The sequence below is a fragment of the Dendrobates tinctorius genome, unplaced genomic scaffold (genome assembly GCF_039654945.1).
Source record: "Dendrobates tinctorius isolate UK_male_01 unplaced genomic scaffold, ASM3965494v1 ptg000158l, whole genome shotgun sequence".
NCBI classification, from domain to species: domain Eukaryota; kingdom Metazoa; phylum Chordata; class Amphibia; order Anura; family Dendrobatidae; genus Dendrobates; species Dendrobates tinctorius.
This window is the reverse complement of record NW_027361825.1, coordinates 36,140,681-36,164,906: the sequence shown is the minus strand read 5'-3', so window position 1 is coordinate 36,164,906 and position 24,226 is coordinate 36,140,681. Positions and strand designations below refer to the sequence as shown.

The 24,226-nt window shown below is 45.2% G+C and overlaps 1 protein-coding gene across 1 annotated transcript in view; it reads left to right on the top strand.

Annotated features, from left to right (window-relative positions):
• MAP3K10 (mitogen-activated protein kinase kinase kinase 10) overlaps positions 1 to 24,226 on the top strand; it is a 71,502-nt gene that overhangs the window by 39,752 nt on the left and 7,524 nt on the right. Inside the window, exons 6-8 of the mRNA XM_073549316.1 lie at positions 2,531 to 2,771; positions 22,768 to 22,890; positions 23,035 to 23,173. Coding sequence (XP_073405417.1) covers positions 2,531 to 2,771; positions 22,768 to 22,890; positions 23,035 to 23,173 — 503 coding nt within the window. The remainder of the gene's footprint in view (positions 1 to 2,530; positions 2,772 to 22,767; positions 22,891 to 23,034; positions 23,174 to 24,226) is intronic.

Genomic DNA, 24,226 nt, shown 5'->3' with positions numbered 1-24,226 from the left:
TTACCAATGAGAGGCAATTTGGGAAGATACCGACAAGCAAAAATGTGTCATTGATACCAAAAAATCACAGTAAATATCACAGACGAGACTTTAATGGTTATATACACCTACTGAACATTATTTTTTCTTTCAATTCATGTATTTTTGCCTAAAAAATAATTTTTGTCATTAGGTTGTATTAAAATGTTGTAACCTTTTGTCTGCTGCAGCTTGCTTCTATTCTTTCGTATACATTGCAGGCTGCTTAATCCTTTTCAGTAAACTTTATCGGTCTGTAACTCCTCTCTACTCTCCTGAACTAACTGATTTGGTTGTAAAAATATCAGCTTAAATTTGTTTTCTTGATAGCAGAGACAAAGGCCATAGAGAGCTCATCTGTCGGATTGCACCCTGAACAGCACTGTGCAGACTGCAATGTATGAGAATACATGTAGGCTACATGAAAACAGTTGAACATTTTTAATATACCTCAACTACAAAAAATGATATTGAGCCCAAAATTAATTTATTTTGATAAAGAAAAAATGCTCCCGAGAGCATGTGTCCGTAGACTTTATGGCCAGTTTGGAAAAACACTATGTTGTGGTTGTTTGACTACATTGATCTCACAATCATTGGTCCTCTTTAGGAATTTGACTACTTCTGCTGTATATAATAAAGATTCCTGAAATGCAGACCTCAAAAGATATGGTTTATGTACGTATACAGTTGTGCTCAAAAGTTTACATACCCGAGCAGAATTTTTGCTTTCTTGGCCTTTTTTCAGAGAATATGAACGATAACACCAAAACTTTTTATCCACTCATGGTTAGTGATTGAGTGAAGCCGTTTATTGTCAATCTACAGTGTTTTCTCTTTATAAATCATCATGACAACCCAAAACATCCAAATGACCCTGATCAAAAGTTTACATACCCTGGTGATTTTGGCCTGATAACATGCACAGAAGTTGACATAAATGGGTTTGAATGGCTACTAAAGGCAACATTCTCACCTGTGACCTGTTTGCTTGTAATCAGTGTATGTGCATAAAAGCTGAGTGAGTTTCTGGGATCCAGACAAACTCTTGCATCTTTCATCCAGCCACTGACTATTCTGGATTGTGAGTCATGGGGAAAGCAAAAGAATTGTCAACGGATCTACGGGAAAAGGAAATTGAACTGTATAAAGCAGGAAACGGATACAAAAAAAGATATCCAAGGAATTGATAATGCCAGTCAGCAGCTTTCAAACTGTGATTAACAAATGGAAAATCAGGGGCTCTGTAAAAACAAAACCACGGTCAGGTAGCCCAAAAAAATGTCGTCCACAACTGCCAAGAAAATTGTTCGGGATGCAAAGAAAAACCCACATATAACATCAGCTGAAATACAGGACTCTCTGAAAACTAGTGGTGTGGCTGTTTCAAGATGCACAATAAGGAGGCACTTGAAGAAAAATGGGCTGCATGGTCGAATCTCCCGAAGAAAGCCAGTACTGCGCAGATGCCACAAGTATCTCGCCTACAATGCGCAAAACAGCACAGACACAAGCCTCAAAACTTCTGGAACAAGGTAATTTGGAGTGATGAGACCAAACTTGAACTTTTTGGCCGCAACCATAAACATTCCAATTGGAGAGAGTTCAACAAGGCCTATGATGAAAGCAACACCATACCTACTGTAAAGCATGGAGGTGGATCATTGATGTTTTGGGGATGTGTGAGCTACAAAGGCAGAGTTGAAGGAAAGATGAATGCAGCACATTATCAGCAAATACTGGAGGCAAATTTGCAATCATCAGCTCGAAAGGTGCGCATGGGACGTACTTGGACGTTTCAACATGACAATGATCCAAAACACAAGGCCAAGCTGACCTGGTCATTAGCTGTAGCAGAACAATGTAAAGATTCTGAGTGGCCATCTCAGTCTCCTGACCTCAATATCTTTGAGTCACTCTGAGGAGATCTCAGGTGCGCAGTTCATGCTAGACAGCCCAGGAATTTACAGGAACTGGAGGCTTTTTGCCAAGAAGAGTGGGCAGCTTTACCATCTGAGAAAATAAAGAACCTCATCCACAATTACCACAAAAGACTTCAAGCTGTCATTGATGTTAGAGGGGGCAATACACGGTATTAAGAAATATGGTATGTGAATGTTTGATCAGGGTCATTTGAATGTTTTGGGTTGTCATTATGATTTAAAAAGAGAAAACAGTAATTTGACAATAAATGGCTTCTCCCCACTAACCATGAGTGGAGAAAAAGTTTTGGTGTTATCATTCATATTCTCTGAAAAAATACCAAGAAAGCAAAAATTCTGCTGACGTATGTAAACTTTTGAGCACAACTGTATATACATCTTCATCACATGAGCACAGTATTGCAGCTCAGTCCCATTCACTTCTATGAAGCTGATCTGCAAAACCCGACATAACCTGACAGCAAATGTGGCCTCTGACTATTGTAACATGAAATCGTACTAACCGCAGACGGTGTTTTTAATAGTCAAGTAAAAAATATTACAATGTGGTACTTGTGCTCCCCTGTTAGGAACTGCGTAGTCGAGAGGAGGAGCTGGTGCGTGCGGCAGAGGAGCAGAGGAATCTGGAAGAGATGCTCCGGAGAAGAGAACAAGAACTGGCAGAGCGGGAGTTTGACATTGTTGAGCGGGAGCTAAACATTATAATGTACCAGATGTATCAGGAGAAGCCCAAGGTGAAGAAACGGAAGGGGAACTTCAAGAAAAGTCGTCTGAAGCACAAGGATGGAAATCGCATCAGCTTACCCTCAGGTATGGGGAACTAAGGAGTTGGGGGAAGATAGGGTTTAATCCATCTAAAGATTATGAAAAAGCTTTATCACTTCATCCACATCACATTGTGCACTCCAGCTGTCCGCAGACCTGTCATCCTTTACACAGCCAGTTCATCCTGTGCGCGTCACCTGTCCGCAGCCACATCATTTTATACACATCCACCTCATCCTGAGGACTCCACCTGTCCGCAGCCATATCATCCTGTGCACTCCACCAGTCCACAGCCACATCATCCTGTGCACTCCACCTGTCCACATCATCCTGTGCACTTCACCTGTCCGCAGCCCTGTCATCCTATACACAGCCGTATTATCCTGTGCACTCCACCTGTCCTCAGCCACATCATCCTGTGCACTCCACCTGTCCTCAGGCACATCATCCTGTGCACTCCACCTGTCCTCAGCCACATCATCTTGTGCACTACAACTGTCCTCAGCCACATCATCCTGTGCACTCCACCTGTCCTCAGCCACATCATCCTGTGCACTCCACCTGTCCTCAGCCACATCATCCTGTGCACTTCACCTGTCCACAGCTCTGTCATCCTGTACACAGCCACATCATCCTGTGCACTCCTCCTGCCCGCAGCCACATCATCCTGTGCCCTCCACCTGTCCACAGCTCTGTCATCCTGTACACAGCCACATTATCCTGTGCACTCCACCTGTCCACAGCCCTGTCAACCTATATACAGCCACATCATCCTGTGCACTCCACCTGTCCACATTCACATCATCCTGTGCACTCCACCTGTCCGCAGCCACATCATCCTGTGCACTCCACCTGTCCGCAGCCACATCATCCTGTGCACTCCACCTGTCCGCAGCCACATCATCCTGTGCACTCCACCTGTCCGCAGCCTTGTCATCCTGTGCACAGCCACATCATCCTGTGCACTCCATCTGTCTGCAGCCACATCATCGTGCGCACTCCACCTGTCCTCAGCCACATCATCCTGTGCACTCGACCTGTCCTCATCCATATTATCCTGTGCACTCCACCTGTCCTCAGCCACATCATCCTGTGCACTCCAGCTGTCCACAGCCCTGTCATCCTATATACAGCCACATCATCCTGTGCATGCCCCCTGTCCACAGCCACATCATCCTGTGCACTCCACCTGTCCGCAGCCCTGTCATCCTATACACAGCCACATCATCCTGTGCACTCCACCTGTCCCCAGCCACATCGTCCTGTGCACTCCACCTGTCCCCAGCCACATCGTCCTGTGCACTCCACCTGTCCCCAGCCACATCGTCCTGTGCACTCCACCTGTCCTCAACCACATCATCCTGTGCACTCCACCTGTCCACAACCCTGTCATCCTATATACAGCCACATCATCCTGTGCACTCTACCTGTCCACAGCCATATTATCCTGTGCACTCCACCTGTCCGCAGCCCTGTCATCCTATACACAGCCACATCATCCTCTGTACTCCACTTGTCCGCAGCCACATCATCCTGTGCACTCTACCTGTCCACAGCCATATCATCCTGTGCACTCCACCTGTCCGCAGCCCTGTCATCCTATACACAGCCACATCATCCTCTGCACTCCACCTGTCCACATCATCCTGTGCACTTCACCTGTCCGCAGCCCTGTCATCCTATACACAGCCGTATTATCCTGTGCACTCCACCTGTCCTCAGCCACATCATCCTGTGCACTCCACCTGTCCTCAGGCACATCATCCTGTGCACTCCACCTGTCCTCAGCCACATCATCTTGTGCACTACAACTGTCCTCAGCCACATCATCCTGTGCACTCCACCTGTCCTCAGCCACATCATCCTGTGCACTCCACCTGTCCTCAGCCACATCATCCTGTGCACTTCACCTGTCCACAGCTCTGTCATCCTGTACACAGCCACATCATCCTGTGCACTCCTCCTGCCCGCAGCCACATCATCCTGTGCCCTCCACCTGTCCACAGCTCTGTCATCCTGTACACAGCCACATTATCCTGTGCACTCCACCTGTCCACAGCCCTGTCAACCTATATACAGCCACATCATCCTGTGCACTCCACCTGTCCACATTCACATCATCCTGTGCACTCCACCTGTCCGCAGCCACATCATCCTGTGCACTCCACCTGTCCGCAGCCACATCATCCTGTGCACTCCACCTGTCCGCAGCCACATCATCCTGTGCACTCCACCTGTCCGCAGCCTTGTCATCCTATGCACAGCCACATCATCCTGTGCACTCCATCTGTCTGCAGCCACATCATCCTGCGCACTCCACCTGTCCTCAGCCACATCATCCTGTGCACTCGACCTGTCCTCATCCATATTATCCTGTGCACTCCACCTGTCCTCAGCCACATCATCCTGTGCACTCCAGCTGTCCACAGCCCTTTCATCCTATATACAGCCACATCATCCTGTGCATGCCCCCTGTCCACAGCCACATCATCCTGTGCACTCCACCTGTCCGCAGCCCTGTCATCCTATACACAGCCACATCATCCTGTGCACTCCACCTGTCCCCAGCCACATCGTCCTGTGCACTCCACCTGTCCCCAGCCACATCGTCCTGTGCACTCCACCTGTCCTCAACCACATCATCCTGTGCACTCCACCTGTCCACAACCCTGTCATCCTATATACAGCCACATCATCCTGTGCACTCTACCTGTCCACAGCCATATTATCCTGTGCACTCTACCTGTCCGCAGCCCTGTCATCCTATACACAGCCACATCATCCTCTGTACTCCACTTGTCCGCAGCCACATCATCCTGTGCACTCTACCTGTCCACAGCCATATCATCCTGTGCACTCCACCTGTCCGCAGCCCTGTCATCCTATACACAGCCACATCATCCTCTGCACTCCACTTGTCCGCAGCCACATCATCCTTTGCACTCCACCTGTCCTCAAGCTACATCATCCTGTGCACTCGACCTGTCCTCAACCATATTATCCTGTGCACTCCACCTGTCCTCAGCCACATCATCCTGTGCACTCCAGCTGTCCACAGCCCTGTCATCCTATATACAGCCACATCATCCTGTGTATGCCACCTCTCCACAGCCACATCATCCTGTGCACTCCACCTGTCCTCAGCCACATCATCCTGTGCACTCCACCTGTCCTCAGCCACATCATCCTGTGCACTCCAGCTGTCCACAACTGTTATGAATGGGTCACCGAGGAGAAAAAAGCAAAACAAGCTAAGTCACAGAAAACCTGAGAAGTTGGTAACTATGCAGATTGCAGATCCCTGATCTTACCACACAACTAGCAGTAGCCGTGGAGCGTGCCTACGATGTTCCTAGACGCCACGTCACGGCCGGAGGACTACATAAGCCTAAAGCAAGAAAAGGGAAAACTAACTGCCCCAGAGCAGACCCCAAAGGAATAGATAGCCCCCACACATGTATTGATGGTGAAACAAGATGAAGGCACAAACACAGGCAGGAAAATAGACTGAGCAAATGATGGGGCCCAAACTAACTAGACAGGAAAGGAAAGGAAAGACACTGTCTGCAACCTGCAGAAAACCCTACAAAAATCATGTCCAACACTTCTGATAGCAAAATTAACCCTGAAGTCACTAGACTTCTCCCAATATATCAGCACACAGAAATATTCTGAGACAGAGCAAAAAGAGACCGAACTAGTAAGGGACAAAAAGCCAATTGGCAAAATACTGATAAATAAGAGTGGAAATTCAGCACAGCCCCCAGCTGGGGCTGGCTGACCACACAAAAAACTGAATAGACCAACAAAATCAAGTGTGAACATTAGCAAAAAAACTTAGCTTTAGATGACTGGAATAGAGCTGAAAACCAAGAGCTGACAAGTCGGAAGGAATCACCAGCAACTGAATAGGGCGTCGGCTGTCTTAAATCCATCCTGAGGTCCAATCGTCATCCTCATTCTCAGGTGGCAGATTTCCACCGATCAAATCAGCCTCACTACCTCCTGTTACCACTAGAAGGAGTCTGGAAGGGGAACTCACAACTGGTGAACCAGAGAATGAACTCACAACAGTACCCCCCCCTTGAGGAGGGGTCACCGAACCCTCATCCACGCCACCAGGCCGATTAGGATGGGCACGGTGAAAAGCACGAACCAATCTATTGGCATGAATATCGGAGGCAGAGACCCAAGAATTATCCTCCTGACCATAACCCTTCCATTTGACCAAATACTGGAGTCTCCGTCTAACCACACGAGAATCCAATATTTTCTCTACCTCATATTCTTCCACATTGCCTTCGACCAACACAGGGTCAGGAGGTGCTGCCATAGGAACCACTGGCTCAACAAACCTCTTCAACAGAGATTAGTGAAATACGTTATGGATCTTGAACGTAACTGGAAGAGCCAATCGAAACGAAACAGGATTAAGAATTTCCAAAATCTTATAAGGACCAATAAATCTTGGCTTAAATTTAGGAGATGCAACCTTCATAGGAATATTCTTAGACGACAACCAAACCATATCACCCACTTTAAACCGGGGTCCAATGGTCCTATGCCGGTTGGAAAATCGCTGGGCCTTTTCCTGAGAGAGTGACAACTTATCCACCACTTGGTCCCATATCTGCTGCATTCTCTTAACCACAGTGTCCACACCTGGGCAGGACGAAGATTCCACTTGCCCTGAAGAGAATCGAGGATGAAACCCAAAATTACAGAAAAAGGGTGACATCAAAGTGGCAGAACTAGCTCTATTGTTGAGTGCAAATTCGGCCAAGGGCAAAAATGAGACCCAATCATCCTGATCAGCAGATATAAAACATCTCAAATAAGACTCCAAGGTCTGGTTTGTTCTCTCTGTCTGTCCATTGGTCTGGGGATGAAACGCGGAGGAGAAGGATAACTGAATTCCCAGACTGGAACAAAAGGCTTTCCAGAATCTGGAAACAAGCTGGACTCCTCTGTCGGACACAATGTTCTCAGGAATCCCATGTAACCGAACCACCTGTTGTAAAAACAAGGGCACCAACTCAGCGGAAGATGGCAACGTTGGGAGTGGTACAAGATGGACCATCTTCGAAAATCTATCACAAATCACCCAGATAACAGTCATTCTCTGAGAGACAGGAAGATCAGAAATAAAATCCATTGAGATATGGGTCCATGGCCTCTTGGGCACCGGCAAGGGCATCAGCAACCCACTAGAACGAGAACAGAGTTTAGACCGAGAACAAGTCCCACAGGACTGTACAAAATTCCTGATGTCACGAGATAAGGCAGACCACCAAAAGGACCGACTCACCAAATCTCTGGTACCAAAAATACCTGGATGACCAGCCAATGCGGAGCAATGAATTTCAGACATCACTCTTTCTCCACTGGTCAGGAACATACAATTTTCCCATTGGGCAACGCTCAGGTTTATCCTCCTGAAATTCCTCCAGGGTGCGTCTCAAATCGGGCGAAATGGCAGAAAGAACTACCCCCTCACCTAGGATGGTCACACTAAGAGAATCGGCAAAGAAACTCCTAGAAAGGGCGTCTGCCTTAACATTCTTAGTGCCCGGAAGAAAAGAGACCACAAAATTAAAACGCGTGAAAAACAAGGCCCATCTAGCCTGTCTAGGATTCAAGCGTTTGGCCGACTCCAGATAAATCAAATTCTTGTGATCGGTGAGGACCACAACTTGATGTCTAGCTCCCTCCAACCAATGTCTCCACTCCTCAAATGCCCACTTCATGGCCAATAATTCCCGATTCCCCACGTCATAGTTGCGTTCAGATGGGGAGAACTTTCGAGAAAAGAAGGCACAGGGATTCATCTTAGAAGTCACAGGGTCTTTTTGGGACAAAACAGCTCCTGCACCAATCTCAGAAACATCTACCTCCACCTGAAATGGAAGTGAGACATCAGGTTGCCGTAAAACTGGAGCTGAAGTAAATCTCTGCTTAAGCTCCTGAAATGCTGAGATAGCCTCAGGAGACCAATTCAGCACATCAGCGCCCTTCTTGGTCAGATCAGTCAGTGGTTTGACAATACCAGAAAAATTACCTATAAATTTACGATAGAAATTAGCAAAACCCAAAAACTTCTGGAGGGCCTTCAAAGAAGTAGGCTGAACCTAATCATAAATGGCCTGTACCTTGGCCAGGTCCATTTCAGTAGTCGATGGAGATAAGATAAATCCCAAAAATGAAATCCTCTGTACACCAAAGAGGCATTTCGTTCCCTTAACAAACAGGGAATTCTCCCTCAAAATCCGGAACACAGTCCGGACGTGTTCCACATGAGAATCCCAATCACTAGAAAAGATCAAAATATCATCCAGAAAGATGATCAAAAACTTATCCACAAAGTCATGGAAAATATCATTCATAAAGGACTGGAAGACAGAAGGGGCATTAGTGAGCCCAAAAGGCATCACCAGGTACTCAAAATGTCCCTCCGGAGTATTAAACGCCGTCTTCCATTCATCCCCGTGCTTGATGCGAATAAGATTATACTCCCCCCTGAGGTCAAGCTTAGTAAACCAGCAGGCACTCTTAACTCTGGAGAATAAATCAGACGACAGAGGTAACGGGTACTGATATTTAACCGTCATCTTGTTAACCCCTTACCTACAATTGACGTAATATTCCGTCCATGTGACCATGGACCTAATTACCATGGACGGAATATTACGTCATCGCGATCAGCGGCGCCCACGTGGTGAGCGCCGCTGATCGCGGCCGAGTGTCAGCTAATTATCATAGCTGACACCCGGCACAATGTGTCAGGGGCGGTCACGGACCGCCCCCGACACGTTAACCCCTTGCACACCGCGATCAAACGCGATCGCGGTGTACCGGGGGTTAAAGGGAAGCATCGGCAGGGAGGGGGCTCCCTCCGTGCTTCCCTGAGCCCCCCACGGCAGCGCAATGTGCAGCGCTGCTGCGGGGGGCTCCTTTCCTCCAGGCCCCCGAATCCAAGATGGCGACGGGGGCCTTCGGGGGCCTGAGGAAGCTGGCTTCCTCAGTGCCTGCAAAGCGCAGGCATGAGGAAGCCTTCAGCAGTGCCTGTGTCAGATCGCTGATCTGTCACAGTGATCTGTGATGTGACAGATCAGCGATCTGTCACAGGACAGTGATGTCCCACCTGGGACAAGGTAATAAAGTAAAAAAAAAAAAAAAAAAAAGTGTTAAAAATAATTTAAAAAAAATCGCTAAATAAATTAGTAAAAAAAAAAAAAAATATTCCCCAATAAATCCATTTTTTCAAAATAAAAAAACCCAAAAACAATAAAAGTACACATATTTGGTATCGCCGCGTCCGTAATGACCTGCCCTATAAAACTGTCCCATTAGTTAACCCCTTTAGCGAACCCCTTAAAAAATAAAAATAAAAAACGAAGCAAAAAATAATGATTTATTATCATACCACCGAACAAAAAGTGCAATAACGTGCGATCAAAAAGACGCATATAAATATGCATGGTACCGCTGAAAATGTCATCTTGTCCCGCAAAAAACGAGCCACCATACAGCATCATCCGCAAAAAAATAAAAAAGTTATAGCTCACAGAATAAAGCGATACAAAAATAATTATTTTTTATATAAAATTGTTTTCATTGCAAAAAACCGACAAAACATAAAAAAACGACCTAAATGAGGTATCGCTGTAACCGTACTGACCCGAAGAATAAAAACGCGTTATCAATTTTACCGCACGCGGAATGGTGTAAACGCACCCCCCCAAAAGAAATTCATGAAACGCTGGTTTTTGTTCATTCTGCGCCCCAAAAATCGGAATAAAAAGCGATCAAAAAATGTCACGTGCCCGAAAATGGTACCAATAAAAACGTCAACTCGTCCCGCAAAAAATAAGACCTCACATGACTCGGTGGGTCAAAATACGGAAAAATTATAGCTCACAATATGTGGTGATGGAAAAACTATTTTTACAATAAAAAGCGTCTTTTAGCGTGCGACAGCCGCCAAACATAAAAGCCGCCATAAATCGTAAATCAAACCCCCCGTTATCACCCCCTTAGTTAGGGAAAAATAATAAAACTAAAAGAAAATGTATTTATTTCCATTTTCCCGCTAGGGTTAGGGTTAGGGTTAGGGCTAGGGTTAGGGCTAGGGCTAGGGTTAGGGCTAGGGTTAGGGCTAGGGTTAGGGCTAGGGTTAGGGTTAGGGCTAGGGTTAGGGCTAGGGCTCAGATTAGGGTTAGGGGTGTGTTGAGGTTAGGGTTGGAGTTATAATTGGGGGTTTCCACTGTTTGGGCACATCAGGTGCTCTCCAAAGGCAACATGGCGTCTGATCTCAATTCCAGCCAATTCTGCGTTGAAAAAGTCAAATGGTGCTCCTTCCCTTCCAAGCTCTGCCATGTGCCCAAAGAGTGTTTTACCCCCACATGTAGGGTATCAGCCTACTCAGGACAAATTACAAAACAACTTTTGGGGTCCAATTTCTCCTGTTACCCTTAGGAAAATAAAAAATTGGGGGCAAAAATATAATTTTGCGGAAAAAAATGTTTTTTTTATTTTCACGCCCAGGCGTTATAAACTTCTGTGAAGCACTTGGGGGTTCAAAGTGCTCTCCACACTAGATAAGCTCCGTGGGGGGTCTAGTTTACAAAATGGGGTCACTTGTGGGGGGTTTCCACTGTTTAGGTACATCAGGGGCTCTCCAAACGCACATGACACCCGCAGACCAATCCATCAAAGTCTGCATTCCAAAACGTCACTACTTCCCTTCCGAGCCCCGACGTGTGCCCATACAGTAGTTTTCTCCCACATATGAGGTATCGGCGTACTCAGGACAAATTGGACAACAACTTTTGTGGTCCAATTTCTCCTGTTACCCTTGGGAAAATAAAAAAATGGGGACTAAAAGATCATGTTTGTGGAAAAAATACGATTTTTTTATTTTCACGCCCGGACGTTATAAACTTCAGTGAAGCACTGGGGGGTTCAAAGTGCTCACCACACATCTAGATAAGTTCCTTGGGGGGTCTAGTTTCCAAAATGGTGTCATTTGTGGGGGGTTTCTACTGTTTTGGTACATCAGGGGCTTTCCTAACGCGACATGGTGTCTGATCTCAATTCCAGCCAAAAACGTCAAATGGCGCTGCTTCCCTTCCGAGCTCTGCCATGCGCCCAAATAGTGGTTTACACCCACATGTGGGGTATCAGCGTACTCAGGATAAATTGCACAATATCTTTTAGGGTCCTGTTACTTTTGGAAAAATAAGAATTGAGGGTGAAAAGATCATTTTTGTGGAAAAAATATGATTTTTTAATTGTACTGCTGTACGTTATAAACTTCTGTGAAGCCCTTGGGGGTTCAAAGTTCTCACCACACATCTAGATAAGTTCCTTGGGGGTCTAGATTCCAAAATGGTGTCATTTGTGGGGGGTTTCCACTGTTTTGGTACATCAGGGGTTTTCCAATCGCGACATGGTGTCCGATCTCAATTCTAGCCAAAAATGTCAAATGGCGCTGCTTCCCTTCCGAGCTCTGCTATGCGCCCAAATAGTCATTTACACCCACATATGGGGTATCAGCGTACTCAGGACAAATTGCACAATAACTTTTAGGGTCCTGTTACCCTTGGAAAAATAAAAATTGGGGGTGAAAAGATCATTTTTGTGGAAAAAATATGATTTTTTAATTGTACCGCTGTACGTTATAAACTTCTGTGAAGCCCTTGTGGGTTCAAAGTTCTCACCACATATCTAGATAAGTTCCTTGGGGGGTCTAGTTTCCAAAATGGGGTCACTTGGGGGGTTTCCACTGTTTAGGTACATCAGGGGCTCTCCAAACGCGACATGGCGTCCGATCTGAATTCCAGCCAATTTTGCATTGAAAAAGTCAAACAGCGCTCCTTCCCTACTGAGGTCTGCCATGCGCCGAAACAGTGGTTCCCCCCCACATATCAGGTATCAGCGTACTCAGGACAAATTGCACAATAAGTTTTGCAGTCCAATTTCTCCTGTTACCCTTGGTAAAATAAAGAAAATTGAACCTGAAGTATTTTTTTTGTGAAAAAAAGTTAAATGTTCATTTTTTTTTTAATATTCAAAAAATTCCTGTGACGCACCTAAAGGGTTAATAAACTTCTTGAATGTGGTTTTAAGCACCTTAAGGGGTGCAGTTTTTAGAATGGTGTCACTTTTGGGTATTTTCTATCATATAGACCCCTCAAAGTGGCTTCAAATGTGAAGTGGTCCCTAAAAATAAAATGGTGTTGCAAAAATGAGAAATCGCTGGTCAATTTTTAACCCTTATAACTTCCTAACAAAAAAAAATTTTGGTTCCAAAATTGTGCTGATGTAAAGTAAACATGTGGGAAATGTTATGTATTAAGTTTTTTGTGTGCCGTATCGCTGTGATTTAAGGGCATAAAAATTCAAAGTTGGAAAATTGCGAAATTTTCTAAATTTTCGCCAAATTTCCGTTTTTTTCACAAATAAACGCAAGTTATTTGAACGCAATTTTACCACTACCATGAAGTACAATATGTCACGAGAAAACAATGTCAGAATCACCAGGATCCATGAAAGAGTTCCAGAGTTATGACCTCATAAAGGTACAGTGGTCAGAATTGTAAAAATTGGCCCGGGAGTTAACGTGCAAACCACCCTTGGTAGTGAAGGGGTTAAGGGAACGATAATCAATACACTGTCTTAATGAACCATCTTTCTTGGCCACAAATAAAACCCAGCACCTAAAGGTAACGAGGATGGTCTAATATGACCCTTCTCCAATGACTCCTTAATATAGGATCGCATAGCATCATGTTCGGGTACTGATAAGTTGAAAAGCCAACCCTTGGGAAATTTACACCCAGGCATCAACTCAATTGCACAGTCATAACTCCTATGAGGAGGCAAAGACGCAGACTTGCTCTCACTAAATACATCAGAAAAATCGGCTAGATAATCAGGAATATCATGAGACTGAGGAGAGGTGGAGAAAACAGGAGCGTCCCTAAGAACACACTGACAACCCCAACTCACCACAGACCCAGATTTCCAATCCAAAACTGGATTATGAGTTTGCAGCCAAGGAAAACCCAGAACAATAGTATCATGCAAATTATGCAGCACCAAAAATTTACAATTTTCTTGGTGGTCTGGGGCAACTCACCTGGGTCCTAAACTGAGGTTTTTTCTCCACCAAAGGAGTAGCATCAATACCCTTCAAAGGAATAGGTGTCTGCAGAGGCATCATGGAAAAACCACAATGTTTAGCAAAGTCCAAATCCATCTGATTCAACGCTGCTCCTGAATCCACAAAAGCCTTCGTGGAAAATGTGGATAAGGAGCAGATCAGAGTAATTGCCAAAAGAAACTTAGGTTGTATACTGCCCACAGCAAATGTGTGTGCAAAACGTTTCTCTCGTTTTGGGCAGACAGAAATAGTATGAGAGACGTCTCCACAGAAAAAACACAGCTTATTACGCCTTCTAAACTCCTGACGTTGCGCCCTAGACAAAACCCCATCACATTGCATAGGTTTAGACGTTTTTTCAAAAGGTGGCAGCGCCTCCCGTGTAGTTTTACGTTCACATAAACGCCGATCAACTTGAATGGCTAATGACATAGAATCATCCAGACCAGAGGGAACAGGAAATCCCACCATAACATCTTTTACGGTCTCTGATAAACCCTTCCGAAAGAGAGCTGCCAATGCACTATCATTCCATGTAGTAAGGACTGCCCACTTTCAGAATTTTTGACAGTATAACTGCAGAATCCTGACCCTGATTTAATGCCAACAGGGTTCTCTCAGCTTGATCAACAGCATTAGGTTCACCATACAACAACCCCAAGACTTGAAAAAATGCATCCACATTAGTCAGAATAGGATTTTCAGGTGTCAGAGAAAAAGCCCAATCCTGGGGATCGCCGCGCAGCAAGGAGATGACAATTTTAACCTGCTGCACAGAGCTCCCCGATGAACTAGGCTTCAAGGCCAGAAATAATTTACAATTATTCTTAAAATTCAGAAATTTAGACCGATCCCCAGAAAACAAATCAGGAGTAGGGATCTTAGGTTCAGCAGCATGTGACTGAATGAGGTAGGTGGAAATTCCCTGCACTTCAGCAGCCAGCTGCTCCACACGATCAGACAATTGCTTAATCTCCATTAGGAAAAAGAAAAAAAATCCTCCTACGGCCCCAGGGAAAAAAGAGGAAAGAATACATATATAAAAAAAAAAAAAAAAAAAAAATTCTGACACTTTCTTTTTTTTTAACAACTTTTTCCTGCTTTTGAGTACCCTAGAATCCGTGGTATGGCTGGTGATTCTGTTATGAATGGGTCGCCGAGGAGAAAAAAGCAAAACAAGCTAAGTCACAGAAAACCAGAGAAGTTGGTAACTATGCAGATTGCAGAGCCCTGATCTTACCACACAACTAGCAGTAGCCGTGGAGCGTGCCTACGATGTTCCTAGAAGCCTCATCACGGCCGGAGGACTACATAAGCCTAAAGCAAGAAAGGGGAAAACTAACTGCCCCAGAGCAGACCCCAAAGGAATAGATAGCCCCCACACATGTATTGATGGTGAAACAAGATGAAGGCACAAACACAGGCAGGAAAATAGGCTGAGCAAATGATGGGGCCCAAACTAACTAGACAGGAAAGGAAAGACACTGTCTGCAACCTGCAAAAAACCCTACAAAAATCATGTCCAACACTTCTGATAGCAAAATTAACCCTGAAGTCACTAGACTTCTCCCATTATATCAGCACACAGAAATATTCTGAGACAGAGCAAAAAGAGACCGAACTAGTAAGGGACAAAAAGCCAATTGGCAAAATACTGATAAATAAGAGTGGAAATTCAGCACAGCCCCCAGCTGGGGCTGGCTGACCACACAAAAAACTGAATAGACCAACAAAATCAAGTGTGAACATTAGCAAAAAAACTTAGCTTTAGATGACTGGAACAGAGCTGAACACCAAGAGCTGACAAGCCAGAAGGAACCACCAGCAACTGAATAGGGCGTCGGCTGTCTTAAATCCAATCTGAGAATCCTGAGGTCCAATCGTCATCCTCATTCTCAGGTGGCAGATTTCCACCGATCAAATCAGCCTCACTACCTCCTGTTACCACCAGAGGGAGTCTGGAAGGGGAACTCACAACTGGTGAACCAGAGAATGAACTCACAACACAAAACTGTTGTGAGTTCCTTTTCCCCTTCATTACTGAGGCCCGAGGAACTCCCTCTTCTGGTAAAGAAAGGTAGTGAGCCTGATTGTCAAACACCTGAGGCTGATGATTGTGACTGGCTGAGTGGAGTTACGGACTGGATATAATGCTGCCGACGCCCTTCTGCCCTGCGGGTGATTTCTCTGTGGGATCCTTGGAGACCAGTCTGAATTCCTGCTCCTCCAAAGCTAAGTTTGCTGCTCGGCCTTTTGCTTTTGTGCTTTGACTTTGTTTTTGCTTTGTTTTTCTGGATTTCTGCCATTCCCTGCTGGGGTGTGCTGAATTCATTTAGCTCTGTCTTCTGAAAATACCTGAGTGCTGATTCAGTTTTTGAAGCCTAGCTGCTTCAGGGCCTTTTTCATATCAGCTGGTTGGCTTATGTCTTTGATAGGGTTTTGGCAGATTGCAGACAGCAGCCTTCCTGTCCTTTCCTATCTAGGTAGTTTTGGGGCCCCGTCTTTGCTCAGTCTATCTTTCTGTCTGTGTTAGTATTTTCATCTTGCTTCACCGTCATTATATGTCGGGGGCTGCCTATTGCTTTGGGGTCTGCTCTGGGGCAGTTTAGATTTCCCCTTTCTTTCTTTAGGCCTATGTATTTCTCCGGCTGTGATCGAGGGGTCTAGGGCATCGTAGGAACCCCCCACGGCTACTGCTAGTTGTGTTGATAGGTTCAGGGGTCTGCAATCTGATAATTGCCAACTTCTCTGGTTTTCTGGACTTAGCTTGTATTTCTGCTTTTGCCTCCTACGGTGACTCATTCATAACAGAATCACCCGCCATACCGCAGATTCTAGGGTACTCAATAGCAGGAAAGAATTGTAAAAAAAAAAAAAGTGTGTATATTTTTTCCTCTATATCTCTGAGGCCGTAGGGGGAATTTTTTTTTCTCTCAATGGAGATAAAGCAATTGTCTGATCGTGTGGAGCAGCTCGCTGCGGAAGTGCGGGGAATTTCCGCCTACCTTGCTCATTCACATGCTGCTGAACCAAAGATTCCTACACCTGATGTATTTTTTGGGGATCGGTCTAAATTTTTGAATTTAAAAAATAATTGTAAATTATTTTTTGCCTTGAAGCCTAACTCGTCAGGGAGCTCCGCGCAGCAGGTTAAAATTGTCATCTCTTTGCTGCGTGGCGATCCCCAGGATTGGGCGTTTTCTTTGAAACCAGATGATCCTATTCTGACTAATGTGAACGCATTCTTTCAAGCTTTGGGGTTGTTGTATGACGAACCTAATGCCATTGATCAGGCTGAAAAGACCCTGCTGGCATTGAGCCAGGGTCGTGATTCTGCAGAATTGTACTGTCAAAAATTCCGAAAGTGGGCAGTACTTACTACCTGGAATGATAATGCCTTGGCTGCTTTCTTTCGGAAGGGGTTGTCAGAAGCCGTAAAAGATACTATGGTGGGATTTCCTGTTCCCTCTGGTCTTGACGATTCTATGTCATTAGCCATTCAGGTTGATCGGCGTTTGCGCGAACGCAAAGCTGCACGAGAGGTGTTGCCTCCTGTTGAACAAATGTCTGAACCTATGCAATGTGATAGAGTTTTTTCCAGAGAGCAGCGTCAGGAGTTCAGAAGGCGTAATAAGATGTGTTTTTTCTGTGGAGATGCCTCGCATATTATTTCTGTCTGTCCCAAAGCGAGAGAAACGCTTTGCACACACGTTTTCTGTTGGGGGTGTTCAACCTAAGTTTCTTCTGGCTATTACTCTGAGCTGCTCCCTGTCCACATTTTCCGCCAAGGCGTTTGTGGATTCGGGAGCAGCCCTAAACCTAATGGACTTGGATTTTGCTAAACGTTGTGGATTTCCGATGACACCTCTGCAGACGCGTATCCCATTGAGGGGAATTGATGCTACTCCTTTGGCTAAAAATAAACCCCAGTTTTGGACCCAGGTGGTAATGCGGGTCGCCCCAGACCATCAAGAAAATTGCAGATTTCTGGTGTTGCATAATCTGCATGATACTGTTGTTCTGGGGTTTCCCTGGTTACAGATTCATAATCCAGTTTTGGATTGGAAATCTGTGTCTGTGGTGAGTTGGGGTTGTCGGTGTGCCTTTAGTGAGGCTCCGGTGTTTTCTACCTCTCCTCAGTCGCATGATGTTCCTGATTATTTGGCGGACTTTTATGATGTATTTAGTGAGAATGAGTATGCGTCTCTGCCTCCTCATAGGAGTTATGACTGTGCAATTGAACTGAGCCCGGGGTGTAAATTTCCCAAGGGTCGGCTCTTCAATTTATCTGTACCCGAGCACGAGGCTATGCGATCCTATATTAAGGAGGCGTTGGAGAAGGGTCATATTAGACCATCCTCGTCACCCTTAGGTGCCGTTTTTTTTTTTTTGTAGCCAAAAAGGATGGATCATTAAGACCTTGTATTGATTATCGTGCCCTCAACAAAATTACTGTTAAATATCAGTATCCGTTACCCCTGATTTCTGATCTATTCTCCAGAGTTTAAGGTGCTTGCTGGTTGACCAAGCTTGACCTCAGGGGGGCGTATAATCTTATTCGCATTAAGCATGGGGATGAATGGAAGACGGCGTTTAATACTCCGGAGGGACATTTTGAGTACCTGGTGATGCCTTTTGGGCTCACTAATGCCCCTTCTGTCTTCCAGTGCTTCATGAACGATATTTTCCGAGATTTTGTCGATAAATTTTTGATTATCTATCTGGATGATATTTTGATCTTCTCCAAGGATTGGGATTCTCATGTGGAACATATTCGGACTGTGTTCCGGATCTTGAGGGAGAATTCCCTATATGTCAAGGGATCTAAATGCCTTTTTGGAGTACAGAGGATTTCTTTTTTGGGATTTATTTTGTCCCCGTCAATTATTGAAATGGACCCGGCCAAGGTACAGGCCATTCACGATTGGGTTCAGCCCACTTCTTTGAAGGCCCTCTAGAAGTTTTTGGGTTTTGCTAATTTTTATCGGAAATTTATAGCAAAATTTTCTAGTATTGCCAAGCCATTGACTGATTTGACTAAAAAGGGTGCTGATGTGTTAAATTGGTCTCCGGAGGCTGTTTCTTCCTTTCAGGAGTTGAAGCGAAGCTTCACCTCCGCCCCGGTTTTGTGGCAACCTGATGTCTCACTTCCATTCCAGGTAGAGGTGGATGCTTCTGAGATTGGTGCAGGAGCTGTTTTGTCCCAAAAGGATCCTGTAACATCTAAAATGAATCCCTGTGCTTTCTTTTCCCGAAAGTTCTCTCCATCTGAACGTAACTATGATGTGGGGAATAGGGAACTGTTGGCCATAAAATGGGCATTTGAGGAGTGGAGACATTGGTTGGAGGGAGCTAAGCATCAAGTCGTGGTCCTCACTGACCACAAGAATTTGATTTACCTAGAGTCGGCTAAGCGCTTGAACCCTAGACAGGCTAGGTGGGCCTTGTTTTTTACACGTTTTGATTTTGTGGTTTCTTTTCTTCCTGGAACAAAGAATTGTCAAGGCAGACGCCCTCTCTAGGAGCTTCCTTGCTGATTCTCCTGTGGTGACCAAGCCTGCTACCATCTTAGGCGAAGGGGTAATTCTTTCTGCCATCTCGCCCGATTTGAGACGTGCTCTGGAAGAGTTCCAGGAGGACAAACCTGAGCGTTGTCCCAGTGGAAAGTTGTATGTTCCTGACCAGTGGAAGAAGAGAGTGATGTCTGAAGTTCATTGCTCTGCTTTGGCTGGTCATCCAGGTATTTTTGGTATTAGAGATCTGGTGAGTCGGCCTATTTGGTGGCCCTCCTTGTCTCGTGATGTCAGGAATTTTGTGCAGTCCTGTGGGACGTGCTCCCGGTCTAAATCGTGTTCTCGCTCTAGTGGGTTGTTGATGCCTTTGCCTGTCCCCAAGAGGCCATGGACCCATATTTCAATGGATTTCATCTCTGATATGCCTGTCTCTCAGAGGATGACTGTTATTTGGGTGATTTGTGATAGGTTCTCTAAGATGGTTCATCTTGTACCACTCCCTAAGTTGCCGTCTTCCTCTGAGTTGGTGCCCCTGTTTTTACAACAGGTGGTTCGTTTGCACGGGATTCCTGAGAACATTGTATCTGACAGAGGAGTGCAGTTTGTGTCTAGATTTTGGAGAACTTTCTGTTCCAAGCTGGGAATTCAGTTGTCCTTCTCCTCTGCTTTTCACCCTCAGGCCAATGGACAGACAGAGAGAACAAACCAGACCTTGGAGTCATATTTGAGATGTTTTATTTCTGCTGATCAGGACGATTGGGTTTCATTTTTGCCCTTGGCCGAATTTGCTTTGAATAATAGAGCTAGTTCTGCCACTTTGATGTCACCTTTTTTTTGTAACTTTGGGTTTCATCCTCGATTTTCTTCAGGGCAGGTGGAGCCCTCTGCCTGCCCAGGTGTTGACACTGTGGTGGAGAGAATGCACCAGATCTGGGACCAAGTGGTGGATAAGTTATCTCTCTCCCAGGAGAAGGCCCAGCGGTTTTCCAACCGACATAGGACCATTGGTCCCCAGTTTAAGGTTGGTGATATGGTGTGGTTATCATCAAAAAATATTGCTATGAAGGTGGCTTCTCCTAAGTTTAAGCCTAGATTTATTGGTCCTTACAAGATTGTGGAGATTGTTAATCCGGTCTCTTTTCGTTTGGCTCTCCCTGTCACATTTAAAATCCATAATGTGTTCCATAAATCTTTGTTGAAGAGGTTTGTTGAACCTGTTGTTCCGGGGGTGGCACCTCCAGACCCTGTATTGGTTGAAGGTAACATGGAGTATGAGGTAGAGAAAGTACTGGATTCCCGTCTGGCAGTATTTGGTTAAGTGGAAGGGTTATGGTCAGGAGGATAATTCCTGGGTCTCCGCCTCTGATATTCATGCCAAACGATTGGTGCGTGCCTTTCATCGGGCTCACCCTGATCGCCCTGGTGACATAGTTGAGGGTTCGGTGACCCCTCCTCAAGGGGGAGGTACTGTTGTGAGTTCATTTTCCCCTTCATTACTGAGGCCCGAGGAACTCCCTCTTCTGGTAAAGAAAGGTAGTGAGCCTGATTGTCAAACACCTGAGGCTGATGATTGTGACTGGCTGAGTGGAGTTACGGACTGGATATAATGCTGCCGACGCCCTTCTGCCCTGCGGGTGATTTCTCTGTGGGATCCTTGGAGACCAGTCTGAATTCCTGCTCCTCCAAAGCTAAGTTTGCTGCTCGGCCTTTTGCTTTTGTGCTTTGACTTTGTTTTTGCTTTGTTTTTCTGGATTTCTGCCATTCCCTGCTGGGGTGTGCTGAATTCATTTAGCTCTGTCTTCTGAAAATACCTGAGTGCTGATTCAGTTTTTGAAGCCTAGCTGCTTCAGGGCCTTTTTCATATCAGCTGGTTGGCTTATGTCTTTGATAGGGTTTTGGCAGATTGCAGACAGCAGCCTTCCTGTCCTTTCCTATCTAGGTAGTTTTGGGGCCCCGTCTTTGCTCAGTCTATCATTCTGTCTGTGTTAGTATTTTCATCTTGCTTCACCGTCATTATATGTTGGGGGCTGCCTATTGCTTTGGGGTCTGCTCTGGGGCAGTTTAGATTTCCCCTTTCTTTCTTTAGGCCTATGTATTTCTCCGGCTGTGATCGAGGGGTCTAGGGCATCGTAGGAACCCCCCACGGCTACTGCTAGTTGTGTTGATAGGTTCAGGGGTCTGCAATCTGATAATTGCCAACTTCTCTGGTTTTCTGGACTTAGCTTGTATTTCTGCTTTTGCCTCCTACGGTGACTCATTCATAACACAAAACACTGTCATCCTATATACAGCCACATCATCCTGTGCACGCCACCTGTCCACAGCCACATCATTCTGTGCACTCCATCTGTCTGCAGCACTATTATCCTATACACAACCACATCATTCTGTGCATTCAACCTGTCCTAAGCCACATCATTCTGTGCATTCCACCTGTCCTGAGCCACATCATTCTGTGCACTCCACCTGTCCTGAGCCACATCATCCTGTGCACTCCACCTGTCCTCAGCCATCTCATCCTGTGCATTCCACCTTTCCACAACCTTGTCATCCTATATACAGCCACATCATCTTGTGCACTTAACCTGTCTACAGCCACATCATCCTGTGTACTCCACCTGTAAACAGCCACATCATCCTGTGCACTCCACCTGCCCACAGTCACATCATCCTGTGCACTCCACCTGTAAACAGCCACATCATCTGTTGCACTCCACCTGTAAACAGCCACATCATCCGTTGCACTCCACCTGTAAACAGCCACATCATCCGTTGCATTCCACCTGTCCACAGTCACATCATTCTGTGCACTCACCCTGTCTGCAGCTCTATCATTCTGTGCACTCTACCTCTCCACAGCGACATGATCCTGTACACTCCACCTGTCCAGTCACATCATCCTATACACAGACCCATCATCCTGTGCACTCCACTTGCCACAGTCAATCATCCTGTGAACTCCTCCTGTCTGAAGCCACATCATCCTGTACACTCCACTTGTTCTCAGTCCCATTATCCTGTGCACTCCACCTGCTCTCAGTCCCATTATCGACCTGTGCACTCCACCTGTTCTCAGTCCCATTATCCTGTGCACTCCACCTGTTCTCAGTCCCATTATCCTGTACACTCCATCACTTTAAAACACACATTATCCCAGACACTATTGTACTCCTGCATTCTCCACCTTTATATAATGACTTTTCCCTTTGCCCTTGACCTCTTTACACACACATCATGCTGTGTACTCCACCTCTGTATACCAACATTATCCTGTGCACACGACCTCTCTACACTCCCAAACTACTTCATGCATGGAAAAGCAAAGATGTCTGCAGATAACCGTGAATTTCTCCTTACTGCACAGGTTTTGAACACAAGATCACAGTGCAAGCTTCACCAACTCTGGACAAGTGTAAAGGTCAAGGCTCAAGTAGTTACAGTCCTCCTGGAAGCCCCTTGATTATCCCCAGGCTGCGCGCAATTCGATGTAAGTTCATAGTGTGGCTCTAGTTTACACAATGTAAGGGTTTTGTCATTTTTACCAAGGTGTGCGCCAAAAATGAATGTTCAATTTCCCAAAAATTTGCTAAGAAAATTTCTATGTGGCTAATTTACTAATAACTTGTCTTAGTGACCCCTGTAGACGTCAGTAAAACCTGGGGACGGAGCTCAGTGCTGAAGAAAGAAGAGGTGGCTGCAACAAAGAAGAAGGGGAGGACATGGGGTCCAAGTTCCACGCAACCGAAAGAAAGAGTCGGAGGAGAAGAGAGGTGACTGGGATATTACAAATGCATGTTTGTAGTTTGCAGGGATTTGGGATAATGTAGTCCCTAGTATAAATTATGGGAATATTAGGAGTCAGCCAGAAGGAGGTTCATGGCCATAAAAGCACAAAGTTGTAAGTTGAGTATATTTATACTGGTTAAGCAACTAATTAATGGTGATCACTATAGGGCCCGTGTTAATAAGGGATAGAATTCTGCACGGCTTCTTCTACCTCTGACACAGGTTTATAATGTTTGTGAGTGACCACTAAGGAGAGCTCACTGCATTTAAATTTTCGCAACACCAATTGAGTTTGCTATTAGATATGCAGTGAGCTCCCCCTAGTGGTAGCTGCATGCAGCCAGAGTTTTAGCATAGCTGTAACTATGATTGTGTTAAAAAAGGAACAACAGGGAGCTTTGAGATGAGCATTAATTAATGAAAAAAAAATTAGTGCATTAAAATAAATAAAAGTATATTAACTTTTGCTACGATGTAAAGGAAACAAGAGTTCCATTGCAGCATCAAATTTTACCTTGTGTTTTAAAAAGCATTTTTAAAAATATTGTATCGTATTCATTAAAGGAAAACATGTTTAACTCGAGCCTTCTTGAGATTATAATCACATTTCGGATGTGCGCTAAGCGGTGGAGCAATGATAGATATAGAATTCATTAGTATAGATTGCGCCCATTATCAGCTATTCATTATGGAATCAGCACTGTCCGCTAATCTAGTCTGCCGGCGGGCGATAAATGACCTCTGGTATCTAGGAAGAAGTTGTAGAAACTTGGTAATGATAATATTGTGTTTTACAATGGCCATAGGGGAACAAAGAGATTATTTAAAGAGTTTGTCCATTTTGGGGCCATTCTTTTGAAATGTATTCAGGGCTAAAAAAAAAAACATTTTTGCAATTGGGTTTCATAAAAAAGTTGCACCATTTACCTTCTTTAGTCTCAGTGTTGCACTTTGTATTGCTGGCTGCAGAATGAGTTAACTGAGACTCTCTCTGTCAGTGAGCTCATTCATATTGAATGAAATGAGAGTTTGTAAGT